The sequence below is a fragment of the Monodelphis domestica genome, chromosome 6 (genome assembly GCF_027887165.1).
Source record: "Monodelphis domestica isolate mMonDom1 chromosome 6, mMonDom1.pri, whole genome shotgun sequence".
Classification (NCBI taxonomy): Eukaryota; Metazoa; Chordata; class Mammalia; order Didelphimorphia; family Didelphidae; genus Monodelphis; species Monodelphis domestica.
Genome location: NC_077232.1, coordinates 265,572,825 through 265,596,068, shown reverse-complemented (window position 1 = coordinate 265,596,068; position 23,244 = coordinate 265,572,825). Strand labels below are relative to the sequence as shown.

Sequence of the window (23,244 nt, the reverse complement as noted above, 5' to 3'; positions counted from 1 at the left end):
CTAAATGAGGGGTTCTTAATCCGGGGTCTATAAACTTGTGTTTTTAACATTTTTGTAATGATTTCCATGTAATTGGCTTCCTTTGTAAACCCTGGTATTTTATTTTATGTTTTTAAAGACTATTTTTTCTGAGAAGTAGTCCATAGTTTTTACCAGCCAGTCAAAGGAGGTCTGTGACAAAGAGAAAGATTCAGAACTCCTGGACTAGATAATCACCAAGGTTTCTCCCTCTATGATCCCTCTGTTGTTTGATTTGCACCCCACATGTTTTCTACAACAGTTCTACTCAGTGTGTACCTAGGTTGCCAATTTGTTAAGAAAGATAAATCGGTAGGTGTTTAGATAGAATGTAATTGAAGAAGAGGGACTAAATAAAACAAATGTTACATTAAATAAACTGCCATGAATCTTACTGACGTCCTTTGAGGCAAGGTCTAGCTTATATATGTGGCTTGCTTAAGGTTTGCAAAGCCCTTTTCAAATATCATTCTCATCACAGTTACTTTGGAAGGTGGGTACTGTTTACTCTTTTTAGCAACTAGACAGTGTCTGAGATCAGATTTGAACTCAGATCCACCCAAGTCCAGCTCTCTGTCCACTGCCACTCTTCAGCTGCCAAATGGGATTTGATCTTGGTTGTTGATGATAAAAATTGCTAATGGACTAATAATATTGATTTCCTGTACTTCTCTGTCCCCAGCTGGTAGAGATCATGGATTTTTAATTCAGAGATACTTTAGAGGTCACCTCATCTGACTTCCTGTTTCTCCTGTCAGCTGTTTGCTATCTCAGTTCCCAAACACCAGGTACCTCTCCCTCTAGTGATCTATGTTAAATCAATCAGCAAGCATTCATTAAGCTCCTACTATGTGCTAGGCACTGTGGTTGCAGGGAAAGGCAGAAGTACAGACCTTTCTCTCAAGGAGCTTACACTGGACTGAGGATGTAGCATGCAAAAGGAGAAAGGAAGAGGCATAAATGTGTGTTCCAAAACAGGATTCCAAATGAGGTTGCTTATTATTTCCTAGATTTCTTCATTTTGAGGGACTTGTCTATGTGTCCTCACAGTTATATTTGGTAGTAGTCTCATTGGATAACATTTATGCCTGTGAAGTGACCCGGACTGAGACTGCACTCATTCTAATTGCCATTTGTTACCAGAAAAGCTTCCACTCGGTTAAAAGGGAGCAAAAGCTTACATGTCTGTGTGGCATACTGTTACGCTTGTAAGTACAGAAAAAAGGGAGGCCAGGAAGACACTCCATTATGCGTAAACAAAGTTGGAATTACTTTGAAAAATAAATTCAGCTTAAGAGTGATGCATTCATAAAGAATTCTCTGATTTTTTATTCTAAATACTCAAAATGAAAATTTATCATTCAACTTTTGGTACATGTATCCTAGCTATTTATTATCTCTGAATGTGATTTGAGGTAAGCATATAAATCATGATACACACAGAATGTGTGTGTGAGTATGCGTGTGCGTGGGTGCGTGCGTGCGTGTGTGTGTGTGTGTGTGTGTGTGTGTGTGTGTGTGTGTGTGTGTGTGTGAGATTACAAGACATATTACAGGTTTTTGAAAATGTTGAATTTAGGCTGCCTAGGTTTTTTGGAGAATCTCCATGTTCAGTTCAAATCAGTAAACATTTATTGAGCATCTTCTGAGTGCCAGTCCTGTGCTTAGCACTGAGGATGCAGATAAGACAATCATGAAGTTTAGAAGACTGTAAGTTCTATATAGCCTCACAATAATGATGGTTATAAAATTGCCTGCCATTTAAACTCTGGTGTTTTTTTTTTTCCAGATATGGAGACAAGCGAAAAACTCCAAGGAAGTGGGATCCTTCAGTTGTTTGCTAGTCTGTTGACACCACATTCACCTTGCACAGCCAAAGTAGCAAACATCATAGCAGAAGTAGCCAAAAATGGTGAGGTTTTCCGCAAGAACTTTTCTGCTGGAACATCTTCAGTTTTGTCAGTATGCTTTATTTTATTTGTGTTTTACTTTGTAAAGTAGACAATTTTTCCATCTCTCACCTTCTCTTCCTCTGTCTCTGTTGAAACTTTTTTTCTATAGTTTTTTTAGAATGGCTATATTTATATAGTCATTCTATTCCTATTTTCCCATTTACTAATTCATTAGTGTGGAGCCATATTTGAGAGAATTTTGTCAGTTTTTGCTGAATTTCTATGGTTTTTGTTGTTGTTTGTTTTTTAAACCCTTACCTTCCATATTAGAATCAATATTGAGTATTGGTACCAGGGCAGAAGAGTGGCAAGGGCTAGAAAATAGGGGTTAAATGACTTGCCCAGAGTCACACAGCTAGGAAATGTCTGTGGTCATATTTGAACCTAGGACCTCCCATTTCTAGGACCCTCAATTCACTGAGCCACCCAGCTGCCACTTCTATGTTTAAAAATAACAACAAAAACAAAACCCACTGTACCAAAGGATCATTTGAATTCTTCACTGAAATGCTCCCTTTTGGAGCCAATTTATATCCTATATTGCTCTGCCACTAAATAAATTCTGTTTTCCCAGCTTAGTTTATCCTACTGATTCTATAACTCTTTTTTATATAACTGAACTATACATCCTGCTTCTCTTCTCTGACACATATAGAAAATATTAGTGAATACAAGCCTCAAGATTTATCCCAAAGAAATAATTTAATATTTTATCATGCCAACCCATGCTTATGGGTTGAATCTCTAACAAGACTCTTTTTTAGAAAGGTCATATTGAGTCAGAATGAATGGCCTAAAAGAGTTAATCAACTTGATTGATTTTCATGATCAGCATGCTGAATTCATTAACAAGATAAAACGTAACAGAAAAATTGGTATCAAAAATAAGACGACTCAGGTGAACCTGAAGGTTTCAGAATCTATAATTACCTTTAATAAATGGCATTTGCTAATTTTATTTGACAGCCCTTTAACAAACATTTAATTCTTACTGTGCAGCAGGCAACTTGCTCTTCCCTGGGGATGTGAGGACAAAAATGAAACTGCCCTTAACCCTCAGGAAACTTTCATTCTATAACAGATGACATGGTAAAGTATCTGCATTCATTGCATTCCGGTCTAACTGCACACATTCCTAAGTGTGTTTACACCCAGTCCCTAAATCTTTTCAGGGTATTTCTCATAGTCTTTCTATACGTCTAAAAGTTCTGCCATAATTAGTCATGGTTTCATTACTAGTAGCTGAAAGCTGACTAACCTCAGTGTATGCTGGTCTAAAGTTACATTATGTTGCTGGTGAATGACTCTAAATCCAGATTGGTCCCAAAGGTTCATTAGACTCTTTGTGGGTTGGAGCTATTTGGGAACCCCAAGAGGTAGATGGAGTTATACTGGAGTGATTTGGGACTACTTTATAGAAGGTAAGATTCATAAGATTCCTCTAGAACTCAGCCAAATCTAATAAGAACACCACTCTAATTTTCCAGGCCTGTGTTTTTTATTTTACCTTTTTTTTTTTGCTGAATCTGCTGAACCATTCTGAAGACTTTACTAATGTCCTTAAATTCTAATTATTTGTTATACCTCAAATTTTAGCTTTGTTATGGATAGTTTCACTTTGCAGGTAAAGGAAGTGAAGCTACAAAGGCTGTGATTTGCCCGAATGACAATTTGTCATTAGCAGACTCGAGATTAGATGTTTGTGGCTTAGTTTTTTATTCCATCATGCCATATGTATAATTTCAATTTCCAGATAGCTAAGTGAGAAAGCCAAGAGTATAAAATTGGTTGATTCTTTTAGCCTTTGCAACACATGTATTTCAAGGAAAAAAATGAAATAGCATTTTTTTAGGGGAAGGTTTTTAACTTTTGTATTAAAAATGACCATTCTCCTATGCCTTTCATCAAATGAAGACTTTTATTTAATCTGAGGACTAAGAATGTACCATTTTTTCATGATATCTTTGGTGTTTCCTTATAACACTAGAGACTTCTCTGCTGGAGTAGAGAACATTTATCTTGTGAGAACATTTAAAATTTTATCATATATAATCTTAATCAAATTGACCTCTAATAGAAGGACTAATCATTGAATTACTTGAAGACGGATCTCTATTAGAAGTTAGTGATGTCTCATTTCTAGACAGAACTATTTTTAAGAACTATGACCTAATAGAAAATGCTATTGTGTATTTGTGATGACTGCTTAGCTCTTTTCTGGTTCTCCTTCCAAATCTGTTCCTTCTCAGTCACTTTTGCTAGTTCTTCATTCAGATCACATTCACTATCAGTGTCTCCCAAGATTCTGTCCTGGGCCCTCTTCTCCTTATTTCATTTGATGATCTCAGTTCTATTAATTCTTATGTTCAATTATTTACATTCTGAAGATGCTTTCTCAGATGTCTTTCATCAAAGACTGCCTCTTTGATATCTAAAATTGTATGCCCCACCTTCATCTTAAATCTGCCATATTCAAAACAGAACTCATTATCTTCCCTACCCCACTAAATCCTCCCTTCTTTTAAACTCTCTAGAGCACAGTCATATTCCCAGTCATCCACACTTTGTATTAAAGAAGGCTAATCTGTGAAATTATTTCTGGTTGTGGTAAATGGATACTCTGGCTTACTAGAGATCTACTAGGGGAAACTTGTGAGTGCCTAGTTGTTATGGAGATGGAGATAATGAGATATAGAGAGATGCTGCTAGAGGGATTACTTTGGGATTGCCTATTGATGGCTATAGATCAAGATATTTCCTATTCTCCTCCTCCCTTCACCTCCCTTAACCACGTTCTTCTTGAAGCCTTTTGGCTTTGCCTTCTCCCCTGAGTGGACTGTAAGATTTATGAGGAAAAACTACTTTCTTTTCCTTTTTCAAGTAAGGGGGTTTATTGGGAACAACAGGATGGGGATTGAGGTGAAAAGGGATAGGGGTGTCCCTAATCTATAAGGAGAATTAGGAGGATTATGGAAAATATCAGTCCTGTCACAACTGTGACTCAGAGACAGTCAGAGAGATGGAGGACAACTGTTAAATCTTCTTTCTTCTTCCAATTACACAAAGCCACCCACAAAAGTTAATTTCTTCTCAGATTAATTCCAGAAGCACCCCCAAAGGTCCTTCAACCTAGGACAGATGAAGCCAGTCTCCCTTGATCAGAAACCCCAGAGAAGAAGTCTCTCAGTTCATTCTCTCTGGCCAGGCTTCAACTGCCTTTCCTGGGAACATTGTATTTTGGAATCTTCACTTTGATTGGCAGATCAGGTCCCCAGCTTTGTTTCTTGCATGCTTGAAATTCTCTCTTCCTCCATGCCTCTTCCACAACTTGCAATCTTGGTGTCCATCCTGGACTCCTTTCTTGTACTCATTGTACATATCTAGTCTCCTGGCAAGTCTGGTTCTTTCTGCCTTCACAACATCTCTAGAATATAACTGTCTTTCCATTTACACAGCTACTACCCTAGTACACCACAAGCCTGCATCATTATAGTAGCCTTCTGGTTGGAATTTCTGCCTGGAATTTCTTTCCACCATAACCCATTCTCCCCTCAGGACTGCTGAGGACTTCCTAAGGCGCAGGCTGATTGAGTCACTCCAGGGGCTCTTCATTTCCTCTGGGATCAAATATAAAGCCCTGCATTTGATTTTTAAAACTCACCACGACCTTTTCTCTTCTTGTCTTTCTAGTCTAATTATGCTGTACTTCACTCCTTGTACTCAATAATCCAACAACAGCTGCCTTTCTGCCATTTCTCGTTCATGACCCTCCATCTCCACATGCATTTACATCTTGTTTCCAAGCTTTTGAGGGCACAGGCCATGTTTTCTCTTTTCCTTTTCTTTGACTCCCCAGTACTTAGCACCATACACACTTAGCAAATAGAAAGGCATAATAAATGTTCTGTTAACTGACTTCCTATTAGAAAATCTTCAAATAGAGATTTGAAGTAACTAAGAAGGGCACTGAAGTAGGAATCAATAGTTTCTTCTCACTCAATCAAAAAAAAATTGTAAGAGAATTGCAAGATAGCATTATAGTTATAATTAATCTTGCAGAACCCCTCCAAAATGCAGACTAGCAGTGCAGCTAGCAGTGATTATGCTTCTTAGACTACTACCAGAAGCATGGGGGAAGGCCATGGAGGAATTTATGTGGAAATGGGAAAACAGATTTATTAATGTTATAAAATTGTGTGTGTGTGTGTGTGTATATAATCTTATAGTTAATTATAAAATGATTTCTAATAATAAGCCTTTTAATACATAATATAACTTTATAACATGGATTCTCAAAGTCTACACCAGCAGAAGACAAGTTTTCCTAAACTATTACCACTCAGGATGCTAGTTACCCAAGTTTTCAATCTTGAATTCATCCTTGAGTCTTCCCCCTTCCTTCCCCCATATATCCATTTGGCTGTTAAATCTTCTTCTTTCTTTTTCTGTGACATCCCCCTCTTGTCACACAGCTCCCTCTTCTAGTTCTAGTCCTCATCACCTCTCACCTAAATAATTGCAATTAGCCTTCAAATTGTTCTTGCTTTCTCCTCTCTCTAGTCCTTCCTTCATATAGTTAACAAAGTGATTTTTCCCAGTCATAGATCTGATCATGCCATTTATTTTTTCTGTAAGTTCCATTGACTCCCTCTTTTCTGTAGGATCAACTATAAAGTCTATCTGTCATTTAAGGCCCTTTTCAGCCTGGCCCATCCAGCCAGCTTCTACATTATTCCTCTCAGTATGCTCTTTGTCACCCATCTGGGTTTACTTTCTGTTCTGTACCTGTGTGCCTTTGCATTGGCTGGCTGTCCTCAGTGTCCGTAGTGTTCTCCATCCTCACCCCTGTCTTCTTGAAATCCCTGGCTTCCTTCAAGACTTATACATGAAGCTTATCCATATCCTTTTTGTTGCTAGTGCCCTCCCTCCCCAAACTACCTTGTATTACCTCTGTATGTTTACACTTTAAATGTTGTTTATATACGTGTGTGTGTGTGTGTGTGTGTGTGTGTACACAGAGGTTGTTTCCTTATGAATAGAAGCTTATTGAGGGTAAGGCTGTTTCACTTTCTTTGTATTCCTATGCTTAGTGTGACAGCTAGCATGTGGTAGACACTGAATATGTGCTTGTTGATTGATGGAAGTCATGGTGAGAATGAGAAATTTATCAAGAATGAGGCCAAAGAGAGACAGAGGGAGAGGAGACAATGGTCCTACTAGACTTCTCAGTCATGGCAATGGGATGCTTGTGGGTGGTGATGTGGAGCTCAAGAGTGTGGGACCATCCCTATAGTCAGCTGAATTACAAGGAAGAATGTAGGCTGTGGAACTTGGGGAGCCTGGTGAGGTGCTCAAGGGGACTTTGCCACACATACTGAAGTCCACCAAAAAACAAAAAAAAAAAGAGGTTATGACAGAGGGGACAGGAAAGGAAAAGCAAGATAACTATTGTAAATCCTTGGAGAAATGTGAGAGAATGACCTGGGAGCTGCCAATGCCTTGCCTGGGTGATAGATCTGTCTTTCCTTCACTTTTCCTATGAAGAAAGAGACCCAGCAAAGCTGAGAGACTTCCCCGAGATCATTAATGGTCAAGCTGAGCCTTGAATATATACTGTGACTCTTAGCCATTGCCCTTTCCACTGTCAGGCCACATCTCAAACCTCTGTCATAAACTATGCATGTGTGTATGTTCAAAGAAATTGATGAAGTGTGGGAGTGAGAAGGTCCTTCTTTTTTAAAATTGGTGGAGAGACCATCTTAGACTCCACTTCTTCATCTTGGAACTTGGTACCTTATTGTCCTAGTAATTGATCAGTAGAGTACTCCTCCCTCCCTTTCTCCATCCCATCCCTCCAGGTCAGATGCTTAGTACATATTTGTTGTTAGATTGAAGCAGGCCACCATGAAACTGTAAAAGATTGAAGTGTCATATATTTCATATAAACATCCATCTGTTTGCCTGAAAGTTGAAGAGCAAAAGATAGTCCTCAAGCAGTGGTCAAGGGTTCAAAGCTACTTGGGTAGCTTACACAAGCTCATCAGCCTTTGCCTATACTTATTTATTGTTCGGGTTTCAAGAACAAAGATGGTACTTGTGTGTGAACTTTGATAGCAGGCATTCACAACAGGAAAGGGGTATGGGTAGGGTCTAGGTGACAGGCCTACATGATACATAATTTTTAAAAACATAGTTCACTGGAATAAACTTTTATTGACCTGTCACTTTGATTTCTTAAGAGGCACATGTATAACAAGGGAGGCAGCTTGATGGCTTAGTGTTCATCAGCAGTACTATTTGAATAAGTTGCAATTTGGTTAATGGCTTTGAATTTTTATTTAATTTTCAAGGTCATAGAATGAACATTGCCAATTTTTCCTTCATTTACACTGTAGATGTTGCTCTCAAAGCATGCTTAATCATTATTTGGGAATTTTAAATTAGGTGCAATAAAAAATCAATCAAGAAAGACCCTTTTTGTTTCCGGTAAATGTATCAGGAATAGAAAAACATTGCAATGGTCTTCATTATGTAAATGTTTTATTACATTGTTTTTTACAACGTTATTACATTGTTGGGGTGAGAATGGGGTAATTTTTGTGTAGAAATATACAGTTGCAAAAAACACTTTAATCACTGAAAGCCAAAACCCACACTTCCTAAGAGAGCTGATTTAGGTGAATTGAAAAGTCTTTCATTTTAATTCTTGCTATCTTTTGCAGAGTTTATGCGGCTCCCATGTGTGGATGCTGGCTTGATTCCCCCATTGGTGCAGCTGCTGAACTGCAAGGACCAGGAAGTACTACTTCAGACGGGCAGAGCCCTTGGGAACATATGCTACGATAGCCGTAAGTGCTGAGATAGCCACAGTGTTCTTTGAAAATCTGTTCTGAGTATTGTGAATGCCTGATTAACTTCATCTTTTCGGTTGACTTCTGTCATTATTTTTTTTAGGCTGATAAAGACATTTCTATCATTATGATCCATCTTGACTACTTGTTAGTCAAATTGTGGTGAAACGTTTGACTATTTTCTTATGAAAAGCTATGGGAAATTTCTTTTTTATCTTTTATAACTGTAGAAGATATTTTCACTGGATAATGCATCTGTTTTTAGGGAACTCACTGTCCAAAGTTTTGAATTATAAAATTCTACTTTATATCTTGTCTTCTCTTTGGCTAGATTTTTACCCAAGTGTTTGTATATTCTTAGGATTGCTTGTTCAGTTGTAAATCCATCCAAATATATTTAAAATAAATTACTACAAATATTTTTAAAACATCAACATTATTATAAAAGTTTGCTTTAAACCACTACATTTATATAAACTGTAGCCATATTTATTATTTTTCTGTTGCTATTCTCTGTCTGTAAACCAAGCAAATAGACACATCCACTTATTTTAATCATATTTCTTTTCTATGCATAAACCTATAATTTAATATATAGAGAGAAGTATGGGTTCTACTATAGTTGGGGTAAAAAACTTTTCCTGATTTTCTTTAGCTCCAGATTTCTTTTGAGCCTTCAGCATTATTTATGGCGATTTTAAGGAACTTAGTAGAAATTTTACTTACACTTATTTTGCCAGAATAAACCCAGAAAGAAACTTTTTGTGGGGGATCCTAAAAGGATTGGTACAATTTTAAACTTTTGCGCCATATTCTTTAAGACTTAAGATGTGCTTTACATATATTTTTTCATTTGGATCCTTACAAAAGCTTGGTATGGCAGGCAATAAAGGTATTAGATGATTGCACTTTAGAGAGTTTAAATTACTTGCCTATGGCCACACAGAAGTGAGATTCAAATCCGAGCCTATCCTTATTTGAGTATTTAACCTTTGTTTCTTCCTTCATGCCATCTTAGCACCAAAGTAAGGATACCTTTTTAGAAGCATGAGAAAATGTAAGCAAATCCTAGAGTATTATCTTCACCTATGTGTTTGAAGCATTCATGATGAGAGCTAGCTTTTGTATTTTTGCTTACCATAGTCTGAGACAGACTATTACTACTGATTACCTGGATAGTTTAACTTGAAATTTTTATTTATAACTCCTGCTCTTTTCCCCTCCCTAATATGAGTATTTTTTGAACTTTGTGGCATCTCTTTCTCCCCAAACATTTTCCTCACTCCTTATCCTCCCATCTCAGGGATTAATATTAGTTTAATATTTTAGTTTAGTATAATAATTTAATATAATAGTTTAATAATTAATAGATTCTTAGTTTCTTAGATTAATAGTTTCATTTAAAATTATAAAGTTTTATAATTATAATTTCCTTCTTTAGCAGGATTTGTATAAAGTTCTCTTGTTGAATATCATTGAACAAGTGAGAACTTTCATGCCCATTTTGTGAACTGAACTCATTTTGATTTTTATTTTACATAATTACTTTTTAAGGTAATATGTTAAAATAGCCTCACCAGGCAAAAATGTACTTTTCTAGTCAATGGGAAAAGAGTATTGAGCATTATTATCTAAATGATCAGGAAATGAGACTACAAAGGAAGGATATTTACATTTTACTGTATGGAACCAGTCTTACATTTTGTATCAATTGAAAGATTTTTTTAAGAGATCCTTTATGAGCTATATTTATGTTCTTTCTTTTATGCTTAGTGGACATATAATACCTACAAGATATATGCAGTCACTTGGTCATCTGTTGTCACATACTGCTATGATTTTGTCTGGTTTCCTCTAAGGAATTTCATGAAGTTGGGTCATAAATGTCAAATTAATTCAATTAGTATTCTTAATTAAATGGGAATCCATTACTTTCATATTTATCACTTGTGCTACATATTTTAATAGTCATTTATAGTGGACCTTTAAGTATTGTGGGTGCAGACTATACTAACAAGTTAAAATCTTTATGAATATTTTATCTTAAATCATCACAATATTCATAAAACAGTGTTTTCTATAAATTACTAATGACAAAGAAAGGAAATTTAGTGCATACTGTATATACAGGATTTCCCAAAGACCTTACTGAAATTTTAAGCTTTAATAGCTTAAATTTATAGTTTTCCTTTTCTTTTTTAACCAGACTTAAGGAAGCAGAAATGATAGCACTTAAAAAAAAAGAAGTCAGTATTAGAAAGCAATGACATGCGACAGCAACATATTCATTAAAAGCATGCAGTTTTATGTGTATAAACCCTGTCATACTACATGTTCTAGCTCCCTTCTTTTTTTCCCTTTGAAATTGGATTTTGCTGTGATTCTTAAAAATAACTTATAAAATAATAACTGATGGTTTCATTTGAGTTAAAAGGAAATTTCATAGAAATCTATAGAATAACTTGTTGATTTTGAAATTTACTTGAGATATTTAAGATTATTTTCAATGGCAGAATATTAATAGCAGTGGAGATTTTTAATGGGATCCCATTCCTCCTTGAAAAAAAACTTTAGAAAGGAAATCTTCATAGCAAATATGAATAGCCCAGGCCAAAAAAAATTCCTATATTGGCCATGTCCAAAAACGTGTGTCTTGTTCTGTATTTTAAGCTTATCACATCTGACAAGAGCTGAATGGAATGATTTTTTCTAAGACCTCTAGACTTGTGGTTTATCATCACATTGCTCAAAACTCTGAAGTCTTTCCGAAGTGATTTTCTCCATAATGTCACTGTTTAAATTATTCTCTTTGTTCTGTTCATATAACTCTGCATCACTTCATGGTGGTTTTCCCACTTTCCTTTGAAACAGTACATTTTGTCATTTCTTATGGCATAGTAATAATCCATTATATGTATATACTGTAATTTGGTTAACCTTTCTAATAAGTGGATTCTCCTTTACTTTCCAACTTTTGGCTACTACAAAAAGAGCTGCTATAAATATTTTTGTTCCACTGGGTCTTTTTCCTTTTATTGAATTGCTTGGGAATATAAGCCCAGTAGGGTACAGCTGAGTCAAAAAGTATGTAGGTTAGTAACTTTGGGGGCATAGGTTAATATTTAATGCTTTATTTTTGAAGTGTACCCTTCAATTTTCATGACTGAATGTGGCAGTTGAAAATCATTTTCCACAAATGAAATTTTGAAAAAATTTATGTCTTTGTATCCCCCATATCTGCACACCCCCCAATGACTTAACCTTTGTTTTGTTAGTCATTTGAACTAGCTTTTGTGAAAATCTGTTCTCCATGTGAACAAGTTTCCACAGTCCTGGTTATCAAATTAGTCAGGGATTGTGAATAGTTGACTATTTAAGAAAGCTTTTCCAAAGTTATAGGATCCAAATTTTCTCCCTCTCTCCCTTTCTTCTCCCTCTACTACCCCCCCTCCCCCCGCCCAGAGCTAGCAAGTAATTTTATCTAGGATATACATGTATCATTATGCAAAAGATATTCTCATATTGTTCATTTTTGTAAGAGAATAATCATATAAAACCAAAACCTCCACATAGAAACCCAAATAAACTAAAGTGAAAAATTGTATGCTTTGAAGCATGATATGTTTGAAAGGGGAAAATTATCAACTGTAAAAAGAATTAGACTCTGGAAAATCTATGGGCATGATTGATAAAAGTACATGAGACTTCAGCATTAATGACTGTGGCAGCCTCCAGTTAAATCCTCTTTCTAGGTAAAAGACCCCTATCTTATATAATTCTTACAGCAAGGCAGCATATTGGTCTCATTGCTATACAGGGGGTATAATGAACATTTGTTGCTGGTGAACTTTTATAGTTCTACCCTTCACACAGTACAGATGAAGGGAGGAATTGCTGCCTGCAAGTATTTTTCATTTAAATACTTTTCTTTGAGAGCATCTCCAAGACTGTTCCGAATCATGGATTTTTATGTGGAAAAATTGAAACAGAATTCTTAAATAGGCATTGTTTGCTGAATGGACTTGCTCTTTAGAAGTTTTTGTTCATTCTCAGAGCAAATGAGAAGAATAAATGTATTTAAAAGAGGAAAGAAATGGGTACTGCCATAGGGTATTAAAAAAACAAACAAACCATGAACAACCTTACCTTCCGACTTAGAATCAGTAAGTACTAAGTAAGTATTGATTCCAAGGCAGAAGAGCTTTAAGGGCCAGACAACTGGGGCTCAGAGTCACACAGCTAGCAAATTTCTGAGGTCAAATTTGAACTCAAGATCTCCTACTTCTAGGCCTGTCTTTTTATCCACTGAGCCACCTACTTGCTGCATTGGGTTGTTTTTAAAATCAGATGATTCCATTTTGCTTATTAATTATAATTGCTATTCATTGATGATGGAAAAGAATCTGGAATTCCATTCTGATACATTTTATCTCATCAGTATTATGCACCTTACATTGATCAGATGACTGTTTTTCTGCTGCCTTCATTCCTAAATGGTTCTACCAAAAGGATCTGGAGAAAAGTCCATTCTATATGGCAAGTTGGTTAGGGAGGGAAAAAAATTAATTTTCCTTAATAGGAAACTGGAATCCCTAAGTATATTAAGAAAAGTATGAAAAACATACTGCCACTAAGTGTCCCTATTTTTACATTCAGAGCCCTGATTCAAGAAAATTAGTCGCTCTTCAATGCAGGAGAGTCTAAAAGAAAATGATTATGTGGGATTAAAATTTCCTTTCTTCAGGGAAAGAGTAAATCAGATTAATAAATATTAAAAGTAAACAAATACATGTCTTCAGAGAAGATATTTTCCCTTTCTTTATAATAGATATCGCTATTATTAGTAAATCACATGATATATATATATATATAATATTTAAAAATTTATAAAGCTCACACATAGTGGTTATTCCCACATAGAAGGAAGTTAAATTTCTGCTCAAGGGATGAGTTAATTCATTTTAATAATTTTAAGGTTAGGTAACTTCTGTTCAATGAGCAAGAAAATGGTAAGACTTCCTTCCATATGCTTATTGTATTCCTTAGAGATGGCTATTGATTTTATGTGTTAGTGGAAAGGATGCATGAGACTGTTCAGAAACCAGGGATTCAGTACTAGACTTCACTACAAAAAGAGCTGAGCCTCAAGAGATCTGTGAATGCATAAGTATTTCTGAGATAGAATATTTGTTTACCTTCTAAACCATTTTAGCATGAAAAACGACTAGATGATTATGGATTCAGACACCAAAGTTGTTTATTTTGTGCTCTACAAACAAAAATATTTTGCTTGTATTTTTGTGCAGGAGTTACATTCACTAGGGAAATATTTGTGTCAGGGGTCTTAGAGAAATATATCTTTTAGGGGAAGTGGTCATTTTAATACTTAAAAATAGTTTGTTCATCAGATGTTAAAAGTTGCTACAAGAGTAAATATTTGTTAGTGAGTCCCACTGTGTTGATTGATTCATTTTGTATAGATTTTTGTTTTGTTTTAACAATTGCTTCCCAGTAAATCTCATGGTCCTAGTAATTTCTCTTAAAAATTTAGCAAAAATGTCTGATCTAGCAGTTGAAACATTTCATTTACCATAAATTGTGTTTAAACATCAGTCATCTGGAACCAATGTTGGCCATCATATTTGACTTGAATTTGATTGTCTTCATTTATGTCATTGTGGGTGGATGTTGTTCTTTTGTTTATGCTTTTTTTCTTCTGAATCAGTTTTTGTGAGCCTTTTTTTGTTAAGTCAACAAATCAGTTCTTAGGTATTTTATTGAATTGTGTAGTTGCTTCAAAATGACTTTTTATTTTTTCCTCCAATTATTTGTTGGTAAGATTCTGATGATTTTTGTGGATTTATTTTACATATATTTTATATATTGCCACTTTACTGAAGCTATTAATCATCTTGATTAGTTTCTTCATTGATTCTCTAAGTAAATTGTCATATCATTTTCAAAGGATACTTTTGACTCATTATCAGCATTTATTCCTTCAATTTCTTTCTTCTTTCATATTGCTATCATTAGCACATACTGTTATTGGTAAATATTATGGAATGGTAATGATTATTGTATTTTCTCAAAAATAATTTCTGTATCTAGTGGCATCATTTTTTAGGGGGCAGGGGTTTACATGATTAATTATGTTAACTATTTTGCTAATGTTGAATCATTCTTGTATCCTTGATATAAATACAGCTTGTCCATACTGATCTGAGGGCTATATTATTATTGTTTCTTCACTAAAATCTTATTTGAATTTTTGCATCAGTATTCATCAGTGATTCTGTTCTCTAGTTTTCTTTTTTAGATTCATTCCATTCATTTGTTTATTATGACTATATTCATCAAAGGAGTTTGGATAGATTTTGTATCATAGGAATATAGCATAGGAGTTAATTTTGCTTTAAATGTTGGAAAGAATTTATTTACAAATCAGTTTATATCTCTGAGATTACATTGCTTCTGATCCAGATTTTCTATTTGTTAATTTTGTTTTTATTTATTTTTGTAATTAGGCATTTTCTTGAAATTCTGAGTTTTGCTATATGTTTTGCATATATATATATACACACCATATGTTTTGCATATATATACATATATATGTATATATATATGCACATTCCTCTATTCCTAACAATCATGGAGTCTAAGTCTGGTGGATCTCTTTAGCTTGGGAGATCTAAACTGCAATAGCCCATGATTATCAAGTGACAGTACTAAATTTAGTATTTCATATGGTAAGCACCCTAGGAGTATGGAGCCACAGGTTGGGTTTAACTAAGGAGGGATTAGCTGGCCCAGATCAGAAATGGAACAGATGAAAAGTCTCATGCCAGTCAGACTGAGATCTGGCCCATGAGTAGTCTCTGTATTTCCAATCTCTTTAGGATTATAATCTGCTTAGAAGGCCTAATGTGTAAAGAAAAAAAAAGAAAAGGAAAAAAGATATACTCAGTTTTGTTGGCATTTAATTGGGCACAATAACATAATACTTATTCATCTATATTGTGACTTAATCTTGTTTAGCTTTGATTTAGACTATCTGGTTCTCCTTTCATTCTTTTTTTATTAGATAAACTAATTATCACTTTGTCTTTTTAAAAAAACAATTCTTTATCTGTTCAGTAGTGTTTTTGTTTTCATTTTCCTTATTTTCCATTTAATTTCAAATATTTTTTGTGCTTTTTAAGACTTACTTTTTAATTTTATTTTATTGATTTTATTTTATTTGTTTTTTGTGTTTTCATGGCTATTCATTTTCCCTTGAATATTACTTTAGCTGTATCTCAGCTAAGACAAAAATAAATTTTGTCTTGCGTATCATCATTTTTAATGAAATCATTTATTTTATTAGTTTGTTTTTTGATTAATTCATTATTTAGGATGCCATTAATAGCCTCTTTTTAGATTTATATCTTTAGTTCATTTTTCCTTTGTTGATTATAACTCTTATTATTTCATATTTTGTAAAAGATACTTGATATTTTTTCCTTTCTATATTTATTAATAATTTTTAGGCATATAACTTAAGCTATGAAAATTCTTTAATATTTTCTTTCTTTGGTTTTATTTGAAGCAACTGCAATTGTCATGCTTGTCATAACTCATATTTTAATATCTCTATCATTTTTGTGAGCTACTCCCAACCAGCCACCTGGGTTCTGTGCCTGGAGTTACTGGTGCTGCCAGCAGATTTTGCAGTTTAGACTCTGGAGTGCTTATATATGCCTGTTTAATGGGTAAAGGAGAGGATTATATAAGAGTATTACCCAGTTCTCTTGCTTTCCGTAAGTTATAATGTTGCTGATCTCTTTTTCATAAAATTTGTTGTTTTAGAAAGACTTATTTCCTTCTTTGCTCTATTAGCTCTTTTCTAGGCTTTTCGCATTCTTTTCAAGGATCTCTAAGTGACAGAAAGCATGGAGGGTGGAAAGCAGTGAACTCCTCTCAGACCCTCCACATAAGGGCCACTCAGGGCATTTAGCTCATTATTTCCCCCCAGCTGTAGTCCCCTAAACTTCATCATGTCTGGTGCTGATTCCTCTTCTCCCTCTTTCAGCTGCTTTTTGTCTTGTCTTTTGTGAGTTCTTCATAGCCTTTTGCCCATTCTTATATATGCTTAGCATGTGGCCTGGTACATAGTGGGTGCTAAATAGATGTTTATCAACAATTGGATGTTAGTCTGTCAGACTGGAAGGAGAGTAGTGTCATAGACAATAATCCATTAGGAAGTTAGGAAGAGGGAGTGCAGCTAGACAGATGGAGCGTTGGGCCTGGGGTTCAGATGCAGCTTTAGATACAAGTTAGCTATGTGAACTTGGCCAAATCAATTAACCCCCATTTGCCTGAAGTTCCTCATCTGTAAAACAAGCTGGAGAGGGAAATAATAAACCACTCCAGTATCTTGGCCAAGAAAGCCCCAAATGGGGTCATGGAGAATCAGATATGACTGAGACAACTGAACAACAGCATACAAAGGGGAGGTTGTAGAAAGACAAAGGCATCTTTGGGACATCCAGTTTGAAATGTCTTGGTGATCCTTGATTCAAGCACAGAGGAAAGTATGGAACTAAAGTATGAAATTCAATCCATAACCTTGTGAGCTAGCTGATGATGGTCAGCCGTGGAAAGGTAAGATCGTGGAGCAACACAAAGAGGGGGTGTTTGGTTTTAAGAAATGCAGAAGAGCCGTGACTAGTGATGGGAAGGAGGCTTGTTAGGATAATGCCAATGGCTCTGTTGAGTTATCTTCAGTTTGTAAGAGACCCATTTGTTAATTCAACAAGTATTTATGAAAAACCTACCCTTAACTTAGCATATAACAAGAGGTATTGAGAATCATTTATGAGAAATCATAGACATTATTCCTGACCTTGATGGTCATGGTGTAGTTTCATTCTTCTGGAGCTTCCAACTCCAAATCAAATGTTTAATAGATATTATTTTATTGTGGTTGACTAATAATAGAATTGAATTATGCCTGCTTGGAAAATTGGATGTATCACCTACTAGTCCATTAAATAAAGATTCTGAGGGTATGTTTTCTGGCTAGAGATTGAACCATTATATTAATTAGACAAATCCCTCTGCCACCCCAAAATAATAGTAAAAACAGTAGCAACACATTTACAATAAATGTTAAGATTGGTAAAGCACTTACCTCGTGGCTCTATGAGACAGGCCATAAGAATGTGTACTACCACATACCAAATTAAGCAAGTTATTACTGTCATCAAGTGAGATAATATTTATTAGTTTTAATAATAATGCTTACATAGTACCTGACACATAATAATAATTTCATAAATGCTTATTCCATTCTTCATCCCAATGTTATTAGATCATAGATTTTTTAAAAAAACTTCTATTTTTGCCAATTTTGTTAAATACTTCCCAATTATGTGTAAAAAAATTCTCTCCTTCCCTTCTACCCTGACCTCACCCTTTGAGAAGACAGATAACATATCAGTTATATATGCAAAGTCACGCAAAATATATTTCCATATTAGCCATGTTGCAAAAGAAGACCACACCAAAAAAACCTCCGAGAAAAATGAAGAAAAATGTTAAAGCATGCTTCGATCTGTCCTCAGAGATTATCCACTCTCTCTGCTTGTAGATAATGTTTGCCCCCTTAGGTCTAGATCATAGATTTAGAGCTAGAAATGACCACTCCTATTTTATAGATGAGAATACTGAGACCCATTGGTTAAATGACTTTCCCAGGGGCACAATTAATTAGGAGTAGAGTTGGTATCCAGCCTTTCTTCTACTGCCCCAAAGAGTCAATCCTTTCTGTCCTAGGCCATAGGGTATTTGTCACATCACATCAGTTTAAATGAAGTGAATGGATGTTTGTGTGATGTGGTTGCAGGGTTTGATAAGCTGCCATTAACACCGCCCCCCCCCCCCAAAACCATTCTTTAGCCTGTCATGCTGCTTGGCACTTCTGAAATCAGACAATGTCTGATAGGGTAACAAAGTGAGGCACCTGGCCATTTGGGGAACAAAAATAAGATGTATTCAACAGAAAGGGAGAAGGCACCAGAGGCAAACTGCAGCATTTTGCAAAGGGCTAGGTGCCATAATCTGCCATTTTTGTTTTACGAATCTTTTTGTTTTATGAATCTTTGCTCAAGTTGGGCTATTCAGAATTTTTCCAGCTTTTCACCAAGTAAAGTGTTATACCCTTTTGGAGTATGCTAGTTTATTTCTCTTGACTGATAAATATAATTCAACTTTGCTCACAATTCTGATCAGAAATATGAATGATTACTGCTTAAAAGAATCTATGTACCCCCCACTGAGTTTGATAAATGCATAAACTATGGAAGAATTTGCAGCCATCATAAGCATTTGTACTGTAGTTCAAATTAAATGCTAAATCATACTAGCTGTTTCAGCAAAATTATTTTCCTTAAAGTATAACATATTTTCCATGAAGAAATACCTTTAATATTTAAACACATATTTTGAATAAAAATTAAATTGGGGCTGTAAGCATTTGTCACTTTATATTTTTTTAAAACTATATTTTAAAAGATAATTTACCTTATTTGTTATCCAAATGCTGTTCCAAAATCATTAATTCAATTTATTTCCCAATTGAAAGAAACATTAATCAGAAATATATTATTGTTTTGCTAATAGCAGAAAAATGTTCATTAGACAAATCATGTGCTCGACATTGTGCTAACTGCTGAGAATAGAAAGAAAGGCCAAAAAAAGTGCCTACCCTAAAAAAGCTTGTATTCTAATGTGGGAGACAATATCTAAATAATTAGATACATTCAAGATATATGCAGAGTAGATGGGAGGTAATCAGAGTATAAGACCTCCTGCAAAGATAAAGAGGAGCATTTCAGGCATAGGGGTCAGTGAAAATGCACCAGAATGGAATGTCATGTTTAGGGGAAGCCCAGTGTGGCTAGGTAAGATATTCAGAGAGAGAGAATAAAGGTAGATCAGAGTCAGCTTATGAAAACCTTTAGATGCCAGAGGGGTTTATAGTTGATCCTCTATTAAATGAAAAAATCATTGGTGTTTATTGAGTAGAGAGGTCTGACATGGCCAGACCCACTCTTCAGGAAAATTACTTTGGAAGCTCTGTGAAGTATTAATTAGAGTAGGGAGAGAGCTGAGGCAAAGAACCTGGCCAGAAGGCAATTGCAGTGGTCCAGGCTTTAGGTGATGATAGCTTGCACAGAAGCATGTCTGTGTGAGAGGAAAGATGGGATCATACATGAGAACTATTGGGATGGTAGAAACAAGACTTGACAGTAGATCAGATATGCGGATTGAAGTGAATGCTTGAAAGAAGTCAAGGATGACATCATGATTGGCAGAAGAATGGCTGTATAGTGGACAGTAATAGGGAAATCTGAAAAGGGGGTTTTAAAAAGTTCTGTTTCAGATATGTTGAGTTTGAAATATCTCTGAGACATCTAATTTGAGATGTCTAAGAGGCATTTGATTTGGGTCTGAAACCCAGAACCCCCCCCCCCCAACTGGATAAATATGGGAATCATATACATAGAGATGCTAATTAAACTCATTGAAGCTGATAAAATCACCAAGTGAGAAAAGGAAACAGGAAAAGAGAAGAGCTCCAACATTAGACTTGGTAAGGGACACTCACCATCAATAGACATATCAAAATAAAGCATCATCCAAAGAAACTTAAAAGGAGCAAACAGGTAGAGAGAGCAGTTTCACAAAAATCTAAAGAAGTGATACTCTTCAGGGAGACAGGGTGATCATCTGCTATAGAGAGGTTAAGAAGGCTGAGAAGCAAGAGAAGAACTTTCATTTGGCAATTCAAATAACTATTCTTTTGAGAGATAGTAGTTTCCTTTGATCTGTGACAATTAAAAATTCTGAAAAACTAGGCTGTAAACTGTGTTCTGGGTAAGAAAAACAATTTGTTGATCAAGCTAGCAATAATCATTAAATTAATTGATCTTTGATCTCTCTCAGTGATCAAAGGCCCTGAAAGAAAATCTTATGGATCCTTACATACAATTTTGAAAGCTTGTTATTTAGCCTTTCCATAGACTTCTCAAGACATCTCAATTTGCTTAATAACTAATGAGGAGGTGGTCCATCATCCTTTCAGTTCTATCTTCATTCTCTGGTTGATGATGGAAAATCACATACCCAGGCCCTGTAATCAAGACCTATCCAGCTAAGCACATTTTCAATTTCACTACAATGGAGCATCAAGGACTCTGTTCTGTTGCTTGCAGACACACCTGGTCAAAGCTAGTTTTTATTTACTGGGCAAATAAAACTCATAATCTCACTTTTTTTTATTACTTTACAATAAGAGAGATACTCTGAGGTGGGAGGAGTCCTTGAATTTGCCAGGATCAGAGGAATGAATAAAAAAAAAAAACTGTGCTAGGCATCACCTTGTAGTGTCACTGAAAAGTTCTTTCCTTCCCCAATATATCCATATTCCAGTAGGTAAATAGCACTACTTGAATTATATGCCTCAGAATTGGAATTTAAAGGCTTCTTTTTCTTATTTGAATGTTTAATAATAATGTCATCTTTTTCTTTGTGACTAATTTTTGTAATTTCACCAATGCAATATTTTTAGCTTTTGCTTATTTTTGGTTGCCCATTGATTTTACGTTTACACCTGGAACATAAAGACATTTAATTATGTTAAATAGGGGAAATGTTGATGCATTTTAATTTTTTATTTGAATGACTAAAGGCATTTACCCAGGTACATAATGGCAGGTCTGGGGCAGTTATTTGACCAAAGAATATAAGATGTAGAAGCTTGAGAGATTAGTTTTTATTGTTGTTAGAGTTAGAAGAATCCATGAGCTTAATCTTATCAAGCAGAAGATATCCTCAGACTTCTTAGCTTAGACTGAAATGCTGAAAACTAGGCCAGGCAAAAGCATAGTGAATTTAAAGGGCAGTAAATTTCAGATGAATAAGAAAGAAGACTTTTTCATTCAAGTCTAAATAAAGAGAGGAACCATCTGCTTAGGGGAAAAAAATGATCCTTTTGATTTAGGACAGAATGCCCTTTAGTCAGTTGTCATCTTCAAAATGTTTGCTTTGTACTTAAATGTCTGGGAGCCTCATGAAAATCAAAATAAAACATTGTCTCCATACTAGCTAACTGTTTTTTATTAAGGAAATCATTTATATCAAACTTCTGTTGATATACAGAAGGCATAACTTGTTAGATTAATGAGTAATCTTTCCTATCAAAAATTGCTGAGAAAACTGGAAAATAGTTTTGTAGAAAATAAGTTTCACTCATCAACTTATAGCATACACTTATGTCCAGTAAGTTCCAAAGCAATTTAAATATGAAAAGGTCACATCATTTTAAAAGATCAGAAAAGAATGGAAGATCAAATTAGTCATTAGGGTGGAATGTTCAAAATCATGGAGAGGCTAAAACAGGTTATATAAGAGAAAATAGATAATTCTAACTATAGGCACATTTTCAATCAATGCAATTCAGTCCCTTCTCTGTAATTTAAGAATCTTAAAGGGCTACCCAGAGCAGGGAAAATTTAAGGCCACTTGCCTAAGTTCACACCAATGACTAGTATGTGTCATAGCTGGAGTCTTGAACCTAAGTCTTCCTGGAAGCTAGATCTCAATTTTTTAACTGACTTACCAATAAAAAAATTAAATAAAATAAACTTTTAAAGATACAAAATCTTAGAATAAGAAGAGAAGCTCTGGCTATGCTGGGATGGGCAGTAGGAAATCATTGCATCAAACATTTCTGGTAAATTACTACATCCAAATTGGCACAACTATATAAAACTAGAAATCATTCCCTAAAACATTTTCAGTGGGGAATATTCATCAAAAGATTTCCTGAAATACCTTTGGATAGAAGGATTTGGAAGAAGACAGTTGAGTTGTTAAACAGAGCTAGAAAGAGTGTCCCTACAAAGAAAATAATTGCTGCAGATGGGAAGAAGTAAAAAAAGGAGTGTTAGAAGGCAAAGTGTCCTTAAAAGTTTAAAGTGAATGTGAAAAATGAGAATTGTCAGTATGTGAAATTAAGAATAGTGATTGTAATAGGACAATGGAAAATTCATTTTCTTATGTCATATTTAATGGATTGATTCAAGAAGAATTCAGGGATTCAGATAGCTGTCTTTATCCTTAGAATTTCCAAGCATTCCCAAATGGGCTTGAGCTAAATAAACATCAACCAGCTTGGTGGAGTAGGAAGAGGCTGAGTTTGAAGTCAGGTGTTTGGAATTCAGATTCTGACTCTGACACTCTCTGTGTGAACTTAGGGACCTCTCTGGTTGCTCTCAGTTTCCTCATCCATAAAATGAAGGAATTGTTGCTTCTTTTAATTTTGGTGTGTAACATCAATATAGAGTGCAGTTGGCTGATTGGGAATTGATCATTTCTGTTCA

General features: G+C 35.1%; 1 protein-coding gene across 2 annotated transcripts in view; it reads left to right on the top strand.

Annotated features, from left to right (window-relative positions):
* Positions 1-23,244, top strand: part of RAP1GDS1 (Rap1 GTPase-GDP dissociation stimulator 1) — a 275,766-nt gene that overhangs the window by 152,380 nt on the left and 100,142 nt on the right. For both annotated transcript variants that reach the window (XM_007495911.3, XM_007495910.3), the window contains exons 3-4: positions 1,808-1,930; positions 8,693-8,818. In XM_007495911.3, coding sequence (XP_007495973.1) covers positions 1,808-1,930; positions 8,693-8,818 — 249 coding nt within the window. The remainder of the gene's footprint in view (positions 1-1,807; positions 1,931-8,692; positions 8,819-23,244) is intronic.